Consider the following 12495-nt stretch of genomic DNA (forward strand, 5'->3'; position numbering starts at 1 on the left):
ATGCATGAACGTATCAAGTGATAGCTCACTTGGTAACTTCAACATTTTCCAACTAAGGATCAATGGCTGTTGGGCTCAGGAGCAACTCAATACTAATTCTGTGACAGCTCTGTGCTGCGTTTCAAACATCTCTGCACCATTTAGTTTATTACTTATTGGATTGTAGCATATCTCCTCTAAATTTTACGCCTTCTGAGTTTAATGAGTAAGCAGTACTAAATGGTGGAGGTGGTGGGGATAGTATGGGAAAGGCATCGTTTGTTTGTGGAGGTTAACTGAAAAAGGTGCTGTTATTTAAAATCATAATCCGTACGATTTGAGATACCTTGTTTCCAGCGGCCTCCACACACACACACGTTCCTATTACACTTCTGCCCTTTCTACAAGCCCGACTCAGAAGTTGGAAGTTCCCAATTTCCAAGTACAAGTGAATGCAGCATAACCGACAGTGACGAGCGCAAGCAGCTTTATTAGTGGGTCATAACATCAATCACTTGATTGACATTGTGAAGATGTTTATGTCTGCAAGAGGTCCTACGAGCGCACACAAAACCATCGAGCTGTTGTTTACCAATCGAGTTAATTTGAAACAAGAACTACTCGAGGAATTAATCACTTACGCCCATCCCTAGCCAACAGCCATATTTAGCATTAGAAAAATGTCTCATCGAAGGTGTTGCCGAATGTTAGTTGATGTTAGCTCAACTGTGAGAGTTGTTGCTGAGATGGAAACAGGTCTCAAACAAAGTACATTTTTTCCTGATCCGTCCATCTGAAAAAATACATTTGAGTGTCAGAATATTCAGGAGATATGTGGCTTATGAGAAATGGGTACAATATTAACTTGAGTAACTATGGAGCTAAGAGATCAGTCACAACCTGTGTTAATGTTCACTTCTCTCAGTTGGAATCAATACTGTAAATTACTATGAGTTGCACTGTCTTGCTTCTAAAACATCTCTGCTACAACTCAACACTTTCTGTACTTCACAATGAATGTTGTTAGCAATTCTCTATACTGGAAGGGTTACACTGTGAAGAAGCAAATGGGAAGTGTTGAGCTTGCATCAACAGCGGGACTCTGTCATCCCTGTAATGCCCTGTTGCAGTGAAAGTAAAAAAGAAACAAGAAACCTTGGATTTATTTATTCACCTTAAATTGAAGGCCTGCTCACACCAGAAAGTGGCACAGTGAAGGTCCTCCATGTGTCTCCCCAAAATAGGTGGGAATTCACTTTGCAACCACGATCCACTGATGGTAACTTTATTAAAAGGAATTGACTCTTTCTGAAATGTTACCGTTTTAAATTCTTGGGGTGATCAGGTCTTTAGATAGAGTGAAAATAAATAGAGAGGAAGTAACTCAATAAAAGCCCATCCTCTCAATAAGTACCTCAGATATCATCAAAATTCAGTCAGCCGTGTCTGAGATATTGGATGACTGCCCATTTTGGGACATTGGTAATATTTTGGCACATGACAAATGGATGATATAATCACAGCCCCACAATTTACCCCCCCAACATAAAGTGCCAAAGAATGAAGCTCGGAGAACGACAGAGCATTAGCTGTTGAAAGATGACTGGCCACAAAAGTAGTGACAAAGTGGCCCCCAGTGTCAGGTCCAGTGTGGCAGATAAGAGCCTGGCAAAGAGCTGCTCTCCCTACACACTCATTAGTGCCTATAAGCTCGGAGCCTATCAGAAGGAGCTGGATGAGCTGGGAATAAGGCCCGGCAGTCAGAAACACTAACTCACAGATTTCAACTTTCTGCATTTACACTGTTATTTTGGCCTTATGTTCAGTCAATGTATTTCCTTTTCCCTTTAAATGATTACTCTGCAGGAATGGAAATACATTTATAAGAGAAAAAATGAGAGCAGAGATAGGGGAGAGGTGGGGTGGCATCCTGACTCACATCTGAGCTGTTGTCACCAGCAGCATTCGTCCAGAACAGAGGAACAACCGTAGAATCATTATGGAATAGAACGATAGACAACGCCGCTCCACGTCCTCCCAATGTCCAAGTAAGTGAAGTCAAAATATACTGGATACGGGCGCCGCCATTTTGTAATTTTGCAACCAGAATCTGCTCAGCAGTGATACAGTGGTAGAGTCCCCTCATTGAAGCACATACACCATACAACATACACCCATCAACTGCAAGTTGATCATTTCCTCCTGTTTTTATAGCATCAAATATCTAATTAAAACCTGTACAGTGTAATTAAAACATACAAGTACAAAGAACACTTGGACAAACATCAGTGTGATAGAAAACCACCTACATCAACAGAAACAAATGGGATGTTTTTGTCCCATCCACTAACATGGAGGGGGCAGGACTCATGACCTATACTGCTGTCAGCCACCAGGGAGCAATTCAGATGCTTTGGCTTCACTTTTGGGGAGCAGTCAAGCCGTCCATCTTTATAAACGGTCTATGGGGAAAGGCAAACAAGCAGCCCACTGAAACTGGGACTCTTTCAAACCACCAGCTCTGACACTGAGCTTTGTTGGTCTTTGTATCCACCTGATCAAACAACAATCAATCACTTAAGGAATAGCATGGTGTTTACCCAATTAACAACCATTTACACATCCCTATATGGGAAAATGACTGTTTTACTCCTGTGTCAATAGAAGCTTATAATAATCGACAAAACCGTGGAAACGATTTGTTGTCTACTCCTCATTTGTCAATTAAACTAACACAGCATGAACCATCGGCACTGTTGCTGTTTCTTGCAGTCTAATACAGAAGACACCGCCATGACATTGATACAGAACAGTGTCTTAATTTTAAAAACCAATCAAAAACAAATACTTTGTGTCCATGGTATAAAAGTGTGCGTCATCTATCGTTAACCGTAAAAGTATCTGAGAGAGAAAGATAAAAAACAGGAAGCGTTGTGACCAAAGGCATCTATTTTTGTATTTGTTGTAATATTTGCACTTGCAGATCAAATGACTAACAGAATGGGGGGAGAAAATCACAGTGTTTACTTTCACACCAAGCCGGACTGGTTGTCTAGATTACCAAAACAAGTCTGACTACACTGACCTTTCCCCCTGCCATTGAAATGACACAGAGCGACAGAGGAAGGAAGGAACTCCATTGTGGTGGACGAGGCTGTTTTCAGAGATTACACAGACTTTAAAATTGTATATGCTCTCTTTTAGATCAACTTTAAAAACACATCATACGGAGTCAGTGGTTACGTCAATGTGTGATGCAGCACTACAGACGACAGCCTGCAGACTGGTATTAGAATGGAACAAAGGTCGCAACGGTTTTAGCAATGTGGCTATTTCAAGATGCACAAATGTAGGACTTCTGGCAACTCTCCAGATTGATACAGTAATAATGCCTGATTAGCAATATAGCCTGAGTCGCAGTCAAAACATATTTTCAGTTCATTATGAAACTGTGGTGGGACAAATTTGACACTGGCAGGCCTCCATGGTATAGGAAAAGAATGGAAAATACTGCAGTGTTGGTGCGACCAAAACTCATTGCAACAAATGAACTTTACAGGCAAGTGTCAAGATTTCATGGGTCTGAAGCTAAATCTCTTTAGTCAATTACAAGTAAACCTATATTTTGGGAGTAGTTTGATAGCACTGTGGAAGACTGGATGCAATATTTTTTTATTACTTAATACTTAATACAAAAGTCCAAAAAGCAGTGTTTCCCCTACCATTATTTTAGGGGGGGGGGGGGGGGGGGGATTCACTCCTACAAAAAAACAACTATTTACTTTCTTTATTTTGTTGTGCTTGAAACTGAAAAGTGATTTCTGATTTAACGTTGGACTGTGTCTGTTGGGAAACATTATTTGGACCTTTTGGAAAAGTATTTAAAGACATTTTCTGATGCCGAGTGTAGCTCATTGTGCAATACACTGATTTAAACTGAGTGCTCATTGTGGCTCTGATTATTACTCGTATAATTGTGATCCATCTGTCTGGTGAACACCTTTTAACACTGATTCATTTATCCATGTGGGGATTGACCTTTCTATACGAAGCTAACCATTAAATTGTCTGATTAAACACCGACTGGCGCGCTAATAAAAGAACATTCAGGCAATGTGCTACAGTGTGTTGGAAACACATGAAAACCATGATTCCTTTAATTGTTTTTGTCATTATTTTGTATATTTTAAGCCTAAACTGTGCAAGAATGTGCATTTTACACTGTTTTGTAAATTGAATAATGGTGCTCTTAAAAAGCGAGGTTAAATTTTTAAGGTAGGATCTGAATTTTAACAAAATCTTTTATATGATGTTTATATTCCAGTTATAGCAATTAAAAAAAGAAAAGGTTAATGGATAAGAATAGAAAGGGCAAAAAACGGACTCTTTGAAAGTGGACTACAGCAGGAAGAGTTTACCTAAGCTGGTTGTGAACGTTTTAAAAACTGGAACTCTGTAAGAAAGTAACGCAGATATGTTTGCAAAGCAGTAGTTGTGTTTTATGACTACTCGGTTACAGTGGCAGGACTGATATTCATGATATACTGTATTAGTATACAGGTCAAAGTTCCACACACGCTAAAAGTACTATGTGTAACTTGAACTCGACTTACACTACAATCCCCTCCTTTCTACACACAAAGAAGAGGTCTACACCCAGTGGCAGCAGCACACAGACCCCGTTTCTATTTTCTCTCTAGCTTTTGTTCAGCAGCAGACTGAGCTAATGATTTCAGGAACAAACACTCCCACTGACCGGGCTCACACATAATCAGCTGCCTCATCTCATCTGCTTCAACTGATGCTTTCTGACTAAGGCTGCATTTGTCTGCCCCTCAGCAGCTTCAGATCAAAATCCCCTGTTCAACAGAACTTTCGGCTTTAGGTCAACACACATTACATTTTACAAGCTGCAAATTATTCCAACAGCTTAGTTGAGGATGCCACTACAAAATGACATAATTGTTTGTGTATTTAAAGTACAGCACAATCATCATCATCATCAAGCAAAGCTGTCTGCAAATCGGTGAATGGCTGCAGACGTCTCCATTGCATGGTATGTGCCCCAGACCACTGACTCTCATGAAGCCTGTGGGGGGATGTTTGTTGTGTTAAAAGCATTTGGCCCTTTACCAGTACTTGAACTAAACTAACACAGATCCTGGATTGTGCCTGAAATGTAAACTGGACCTCAGAGACAAAATCAATTTCTACAACATTCAACAGCACAAGAAAATCTTTAAATCTGTACGACTTTACCTGGAGATGTTCAGTGGAGCTGCTGCTCAGTTCGTCTCCTGACTCAGAGTCGTTGGTGCGTCTCTCTTCCCCTGCAGAGTCACAGTGTTGGGTGCTGTCCACGTCCAGCGGTGCTCGGACCAGGTCTGGGGATCGAGCTCGGGTGCGGGGTAGCGTGTCAGACTTTCCTTTTTGAGCGGGCTGCAGGGCTCCGCCGTGGACAAGGATGTCAGCCAGAGCTCGGTCGTGGTCGGTGGGAGTGCCGGGGGGCTGATGTTGGTTACTGTCCCTGCGCTGTCTAGGGGGACTGAAGTGCCCAGAAGAGGCAGTGTGCGCGGAGGGTGAGCGGCGATAGTTGGAGTCATGTCTGGGAAGGTTTTCAGTGGGTTGGTCGTGGAGTCCCAGATCCAGACTGGTTGGCTTCACCCAGTGTGTGCCCCCACTTTGTGGAGGTATGTTGCCAGTGGCAGCAGGAGGATGTGGGAGAGGTTTTGGAGGGGGCATGAGGGCTTTACGGACTTCGCGGACGTACTGAGCAGGTACGTAGAAAGCTTTTGACCCTTCCTCCTTCCTCACCTGCCACCAGTCCTCATTGGTTTTCTTGACAAGCATGTAGCATTCCCCCTGCTGGATGGCGATGAGGCGGTCCTTAGCCTTGTATTCATAGTCGTACTCCACCTCGATGTAGACTTCGCCTGGGGCAATAGGCAATTCTGCCATGACGCCTATGACTGTCCACCAGGCAGCTCACTACAGGAAGATGTTTATTAGCATGGCTGCCTGAGCAGAGCTGGAGGGAGAACAACAAGGACTTGAAGTAAGTATCTGATACATTACCAAATTAATACATTTCAATTCTATTCTATTCTATTATCATTTTATGTTCCACAGTCATTATCTTTAAAAAAATGTGTTTCGGGTGTTACAGAGAATTTACCATATAAGACCTTGAGGACATTTGTTACATTCACCTATTTCTCTTACTACATTCTCCCCTAATTATACTGAAGGGTAACATGTCTTACTATGTTTGTTTAAAAAAAAAAAATGCAATTCCCTTGGATGCAAAGAAACATCTGTGAACAATTTCATATTGCCGATAAATTATAAAATAAAATGTAAAAACTACATTATAGTGAAAGTAGATTATTGAACAAGGATGTTGTCAGGCTGTACAATAAGTCTATCCCATTGATTACACATATTTTACTCATTTTAACACAGAGAAAATCCTTCAGCGCAAAGAATGTTGTTTGCGGTACATTTCTTGCAGCATCGTCAGCAGTTTCTTTGGAAAAAGTAACTGGGTGGAAAACGTCTGCAGCAAAACTGATCATCAAATATTGATCAAGTCAAATAATCTTAAAGTTTATCACCTAAAGTATTTGAAATGTATTCATAAATTAGAAAAGATGCCTCTTCTTTTTCCGTCTTCTTAGGGCGCACTCACACTGTCCTTCCGCACCGGGCCAAAACCGTTTTTTCAGCTAAAGCCTAGTGCGTTTAAGCAGTGTGAGTGCACCCGCTCCAAGCATCACTGCGGACAGCTGGCCGTCCATGGCCCGCCTGAGAGAGGTGGGCTTTTGTAGAGCGCGTTTGCACATGTACGAGCACGAGCGTGCGCACGTGTACGAGCACGAGGCCTACGGCGGTTCTGACGTCCTTTATGTGCGCCTGTTCGGACATAGAAAATATAAGACCATGCGCGGATATTTAACAACAACAACAATGGCGGTGAAAGGTTCACGTTGGTGTGATGCGGAGGTGGAGTGTTTACTGCAGATTTGGTCGGATGAAAATATTCAAAAACAGTCGACAAGACGCACAAAAACTCAGAGGTATGTGGAAAGATTTGGAAACAAAGTGACGCATCGCGATGACGTCATCAATGCGTGTGACGTGTTACACGGCGTGATGACGTATGGACAGCGAGAAGCATTTGCGCGAGGCCCAGGCAGTGTGAGTACAAATGGGCCTGGGGCGCGGGGGGAGAGGGAGGGGGGACAAGTACCCTAAAGCCCGGGGCGCGGTGCGGAAGGACAGTGAGAGTGCGCCCTTACACAACACAAACAAGCACGTCTCTTAAAGCCTATTACTCCACAAACGTAATCACAACAAATGAGTCCTCTTCAAATGCATCAGATCAGAACACAATCTTAGACATACGGATGGGAGACAGTCATTTGACTCACATGGTCTTCTCCCACCACTGTATCTCTGTTTTTCCGTGTCCAACTGTGTCTCCTTCCCTCTCTGTTCCTCTGTCTGACAGTTAGTCAAGCAGCAACTGAGGCCGGTTGCTGCTGAGTGGAAGATTGGTCGAATCACACACATAGTTTCCCGCTGAAGTCACAGGTGCGCGCGTACACACACACTCATACAACATGAGGTGAGGCTCCAACACACCTTGAGCGTGCAGAGTGTTAAAAGTGATTGAAAAAATGCTCATCTCAACTGAAGTATGTGGTGGAGCCAAACCTTTGTTTTAAAAGGCACGTCTTATCTTCTGTGGTGAACTTCGAGGGCAATTAAAAGGTGCAAAGAGACAAAAACAGAGGCTGCAGCTTAGACAATATTTCATATAAAGCACATGTTTCGCCTATGGGGAGGAGTGTGACATGAGATCTCCGACATATACCTCCTTCAGACTACCTCTGTGCATGGGCTATTTTGATAGAAAGAGATTGTTCCACATTGCTTCTAGTGCTGTTTGGAGCCAAAGGTCGTAGGAAAAGAAATATTTCATGTCCTAACAAGGTTAAGACTTCAAAGATGTGTATCTTGCCTGTGTACCTCTGTTTGGTGCGTTACGTTGTTTTTGTTTAGTTTTTTTTTACAGATTGAGGCTCACTGAAATTTAAGGCCTTAGTAGAATCTTATTTCTAAATATCTATTTAGCACTTCTCTGCATCACAACACTGATTTCTGAAGTTATCACTACAATGTCCTGGAATGCTCGTAATCTAGGAAATTAAATGTTTCACTCCGTTTATCATTTTGATATTTACTTAATGCTTTCACATCAATGTCAATCTGCATAATATTCTGTTAATAATTTCATATCCAAAGGCCTAGGGTAAAACATGAGAAAACACAGCACCTCTTGTTGTAATAAGCATTTAACTCGTGTTGCAATGGGAACACTTTGGCCTTCTTAAAATGAATCTGATGTCCCAACCCATTCAAAACAAAGCAAAGGAGTTCAACATGACTTCAACCCCCAACTGAGCAACACCCCAGACAGTTGTTTCAGAGCAAGTGGATGTCACCTCATCTGATCCAGATGAAGAAGCAGGACGTTACAGTGTCCGTTAAAGCAGGATGTTACAATGGAAAGTCATAATTCCAATCAGTCATCCGTGAGTCACATCCAGGCAGAACTTTGCCCTAAAAACTAAAACTAGGATTTCAATGGACAATCCAGACACGGAATCTGCCTCTCCGCTTTTGTATTCATGATACACACACGGACACAGAGCCAACAGCAGACTGGGCACCAAATCAACCACACAACAAATCACCTGCACTGCCAAGTCTGTGTGTGGCGGCTGTGTCTGACTCAAAGATCATGGATCTGATAGATCTATTTTGGGATCATGTTTATTTTGCCACCCGATCCTTATCCAGTGTTGGAGTCTGATTAATCCATCATATATTAGTAGTATCTATCTATGTGTATCTACACACATACACATACAAAGCGACATGAGTTACGCCCTTTTATAGCCGCCTAATTAACAGGCCCATTATTTTACAGCCAGTAGACGTGGGTTGGGCTGCTATCATCCAATATCACTATGTGGCACCTCTCTTTACCTTTACCGGTTATGCATTAGCGTAATAAAGATGTGTGTGTGGGATTAGGCCAACAGCGCCCGTCTTACTTCTGATACAGTGACCGCCGGGAATATCATCATGGATTACCCGGCTGGTTCAGGCTAACAGGCACTGAGGGAAATCTCACCAAATCTCTTGGCTACACAGAACGTCCATTAGCCAAATTACCCCAAATACTTCCTCTAATGCCAATTCACAGCTCACAGCGGACTAGTGAAGCATTAGACAAGGTGATGGGCATATCATGACAAGAACTGGCAGCCTTCTTCATTAACCTGTGAGCTGCTAATTCAGCTGGCTGTTTCTTCTATTTCTATCTAATCGTGGTGAAGATATGTGGACTGGGGTTGGGGAACTTTGCCCCTGCTTTTCACTGGATAATAAACCTTATTTACAAATCACAAATCAATCAAAATGATCAGGATTAGTATGTTTTACCCCAAACTGAGCAGCCATACTTCAAGGTTTTCAACCAGCCTTCAATCACATTATCCTAACAGTAGGTGTGAGATTGTATCTGTGCACACTGCTGCACTCAATGCTCTATTACACAATCTGTCACAGTGAAGCACCGTATAGTCCTCACTGTGGTCTGCCCCAGAGTCAGTTTGGTCAATCCTGCCATATCTTGCAAACATTGGGCCTGACTTTCTCTACCTGCTCAACAGAAAATGTCATTCTTCAGATGCTCTATTCTATAAGTTTATAATTCAATTTTGGGACTTCTGCAGCAAAATAGACAAAAATGAATTTCCTGCATTCCTCGTGCAACATTTCCCCTGGTTGTTTTCTTTTCATTCCGTTACTCCTCGTCAATATCCTGCCAAAGTGTTTAGGTAAATCACAAACCGGTCTGACAACTGTTGATTCAAATAGTCAGTCATACTAAAAGAAAACACCACACACAACGTGAGGCTGAAACCAGCAATAAAGATTAAATTTTCCATGACATTACAGCTCATATGTAAACAAAAATGCAACAGAACAACAAGCATACAGATTAAGACCGTCTAGTTACTCTTGTTCTTCATATTAACGGTATTGTGACTGGAGGCTGTTGTCTATTTCACTGATCCCTGCTTTGATTAAGCTCCAGCATCAGCGCTGCAATTCAGTGGACAACACAAATCTTCTCAGTCCAATCGGTAACATTAGAGGAAGCGCCCTAATTAGATGTGATAGTAATACGATTTAAAGCAGGTTGAGGGGGGTGGATGGGTGGGTCCAAAGAATAAAACCATCCAGAGCAACAAGGCAGGATGTCACGTCGCGTCTGAAGAGTCTGAAGTGATGGGAGGGCAGAAGAAGAAGAAGAAGTGTGCGTGGGACTGTTTGAACTGTTAAATGGCGGAAAAATCTGCCGTTGTCAGCACATGTAGGAAACACACCCTCCCATTTTCTCTCGCCTCAGCAAAACAGAAAGCGGCACCTTGGAAAGAGTTTTACGCATGAAATGTTTCCACTGAAACACACACGAGTGAGGCGGCAGAGTCACCGCTCTGCGCCGGGTCTCACATGATACTAGTTAGCAGAGTTTCTGCTGAAGCCGTGCTTCCAGTGATTACTCTGAGTATCATTAGAGAGAGCACTTTTTTCTTTATCTTGCACAGCAGCTATATTTTCGTAAGATCACAAGATCACACGAGAAGAGGTTAGTGTAGACGCTGCCGTGGTCGCTGTTAAGTCCGATGTAACACCCTTTCAAAATACGCTCCGTTACACAAAACAACAACAACGGCCAAATCTGTGAACAATTATGAATACTTCTTCTTCAGTGAGACACCTTTTCATCGATAAGAAAGTGGTAAAATGACAATTAGGTTGTTGTTTTTAACTCAGATCTGTTTAAACAACGCAAAATACAGCACGGCAGCAATGTAGAAATACGAGGCTTGGATTGGCTTGGACCCGGAAATCGTATTTTGAAAGGGAGTTAGTCATGACTTAGTAGTCGAATAGCATCAGTTATATCAGGACTGGAGAGTATTTCTTCATTCAAAGAAGAACAAATAACGGCACTGAAGGCTTTTTCTCAATGGAAAATATGTGTACGGCCTTTTCCTGACTGGCTTCTGCAAGAGTTGGGGCGATCTGACAGATGCTTCAATCCAATCATATGCTAAGTATTTTTTAAATCCCCTTTTCCAATGATAGCTTTTTACATGGTTCTGTGTAACAAACCATCTGGTGAGTCAGGAGCCATTTCTCTCCCATTATGGAGTTATTTAAAGAGAAGGAAAATTAGGTTAACATGCTCACTGAGCTCAATTTAAAGTTTATGTGGTGTCCTTACAGAACAGCAAAGAGGTCAACTTTCTAGAAACTAAGCTCTGATTTATTTCCTTGTCACTCAAATGTACTGTTTCTAATGAAATAACCCCTTTAAAACATGGTTAACGACCAGTTTTGTGTCACCATAACATCTTTCTGGAAAGACATCTTACCAATTGTCATTTTCCAATGCTTTGAGGAGCAAAAACACAATTGATCTCTATTGTATTGGGGGGCTTTTTAGAGTGATTTTAGGTGAACTGAACCTTTAAAATGGGAATCTTGTGTCACAATTTGTAACATCAGAAACTAGCAGAATCTGTCAAGTACTGCACTGTGACCTCCGCACGTAAGGCCAGCTGCAGTAATGTGGGCATCTTGACAGAGAAGAAGAACGGGATCAGAACTAAAAGGACGTGTTTACAGCCAGGTAGGTTGCCCAATGTAGAAAGGGGTGTCACAACGTCCATGGAGTGTCACAAATCCAATTCAACCTGGAAGATTCACTTCCCTACCGTACAGTAAACCCCCCACTTACTGGAAAAGATACCAACATTGCATCACCACCATTTGGGGACAAAACTATGACGTGCTTTATGGTGATCTGGATGTATACATTACAATTTTGATAAGCAGATTTAGTGAACATTTAATATAATGATGTGGATGGCTGAACTGATTGTTTAGTCTGTCCCAAAACAGTGGGACATTCATCACCCTTTCATCACACAAGCAAAAATGTTTGCCTGATATAGTCCATGACCGAAACGATCACATTCATGTCAACGGACTAATCAATTTAGTTATTAAGCAATTAAAAACTCCCTGAATTCAAAGAGCTATATGCTGATTTTCAGATAGCACCCTGGGGTCTTATGATAGGGATGGTAAGTGTTTGATCATCTAACCGAAAAGACAGGTCAATCAACAGTAATGGAAACCAGCTCCACTGTGATTTATAGTCTAAATCTTACACCAAAGCCTAATCTGTAAACTGAATGATCAAAGGCTTTATGTCTTCACACATGATCCCATCCAAGAGAGAGAGAGAGGGACCCTTCACCTGCTCCAGGCTGCACCCTGACAGGTTCATGTCACTGCTGACAGCTAATGGAGAAACATGTAACGTTACTGTAACATTCATGTATGTCGGAAGTAGTTTAACAGCAA

The 12495-nt window shown here is 42.1% G+C and overlaps 1 protein-coding gene across 5 annotated transcripts in view; it reads right to left on the reverse strand.

Annotated features, from left to right (window-relative positions):
* Nucleotides 1-12495, reverse strand: part of LOC310957648 (rho GTPase-activating protein 12-like) — a 61327-nt gene that overhangs the window by 48253 nt on the left and 579 nt on the right. For all 5 annotated transcript variants that reach the window (XM_083928311.1, XM_083928310.1, XM_083928309.1 and 2 more), the window contains exon 2: nt 5239-6007. In XM_083928311.1, the coding sequence (XP_083784437.1) occupies nt 5239-5937 (699 nt within the window). In that variant the 5' untranslated portion in view covers nt 5938-6007. The remainder of the gene's footprint in view (nt 1-5238; nt 6008-12495) is intronic.

The sequence above is a fragment of the Echiichthys vipera genome (assembly GCF_963691815.1).
Source record: "Echiichthys vipera genome assembly, chromosome: 15".
Classification (NCBI taxonomy): domain Eukaryota; kingdom Metazoa; phylum Chordata; class Actinopteri; order Perciformes; family Trachinidae; genus Echiichthys; species Echiichthys vipera.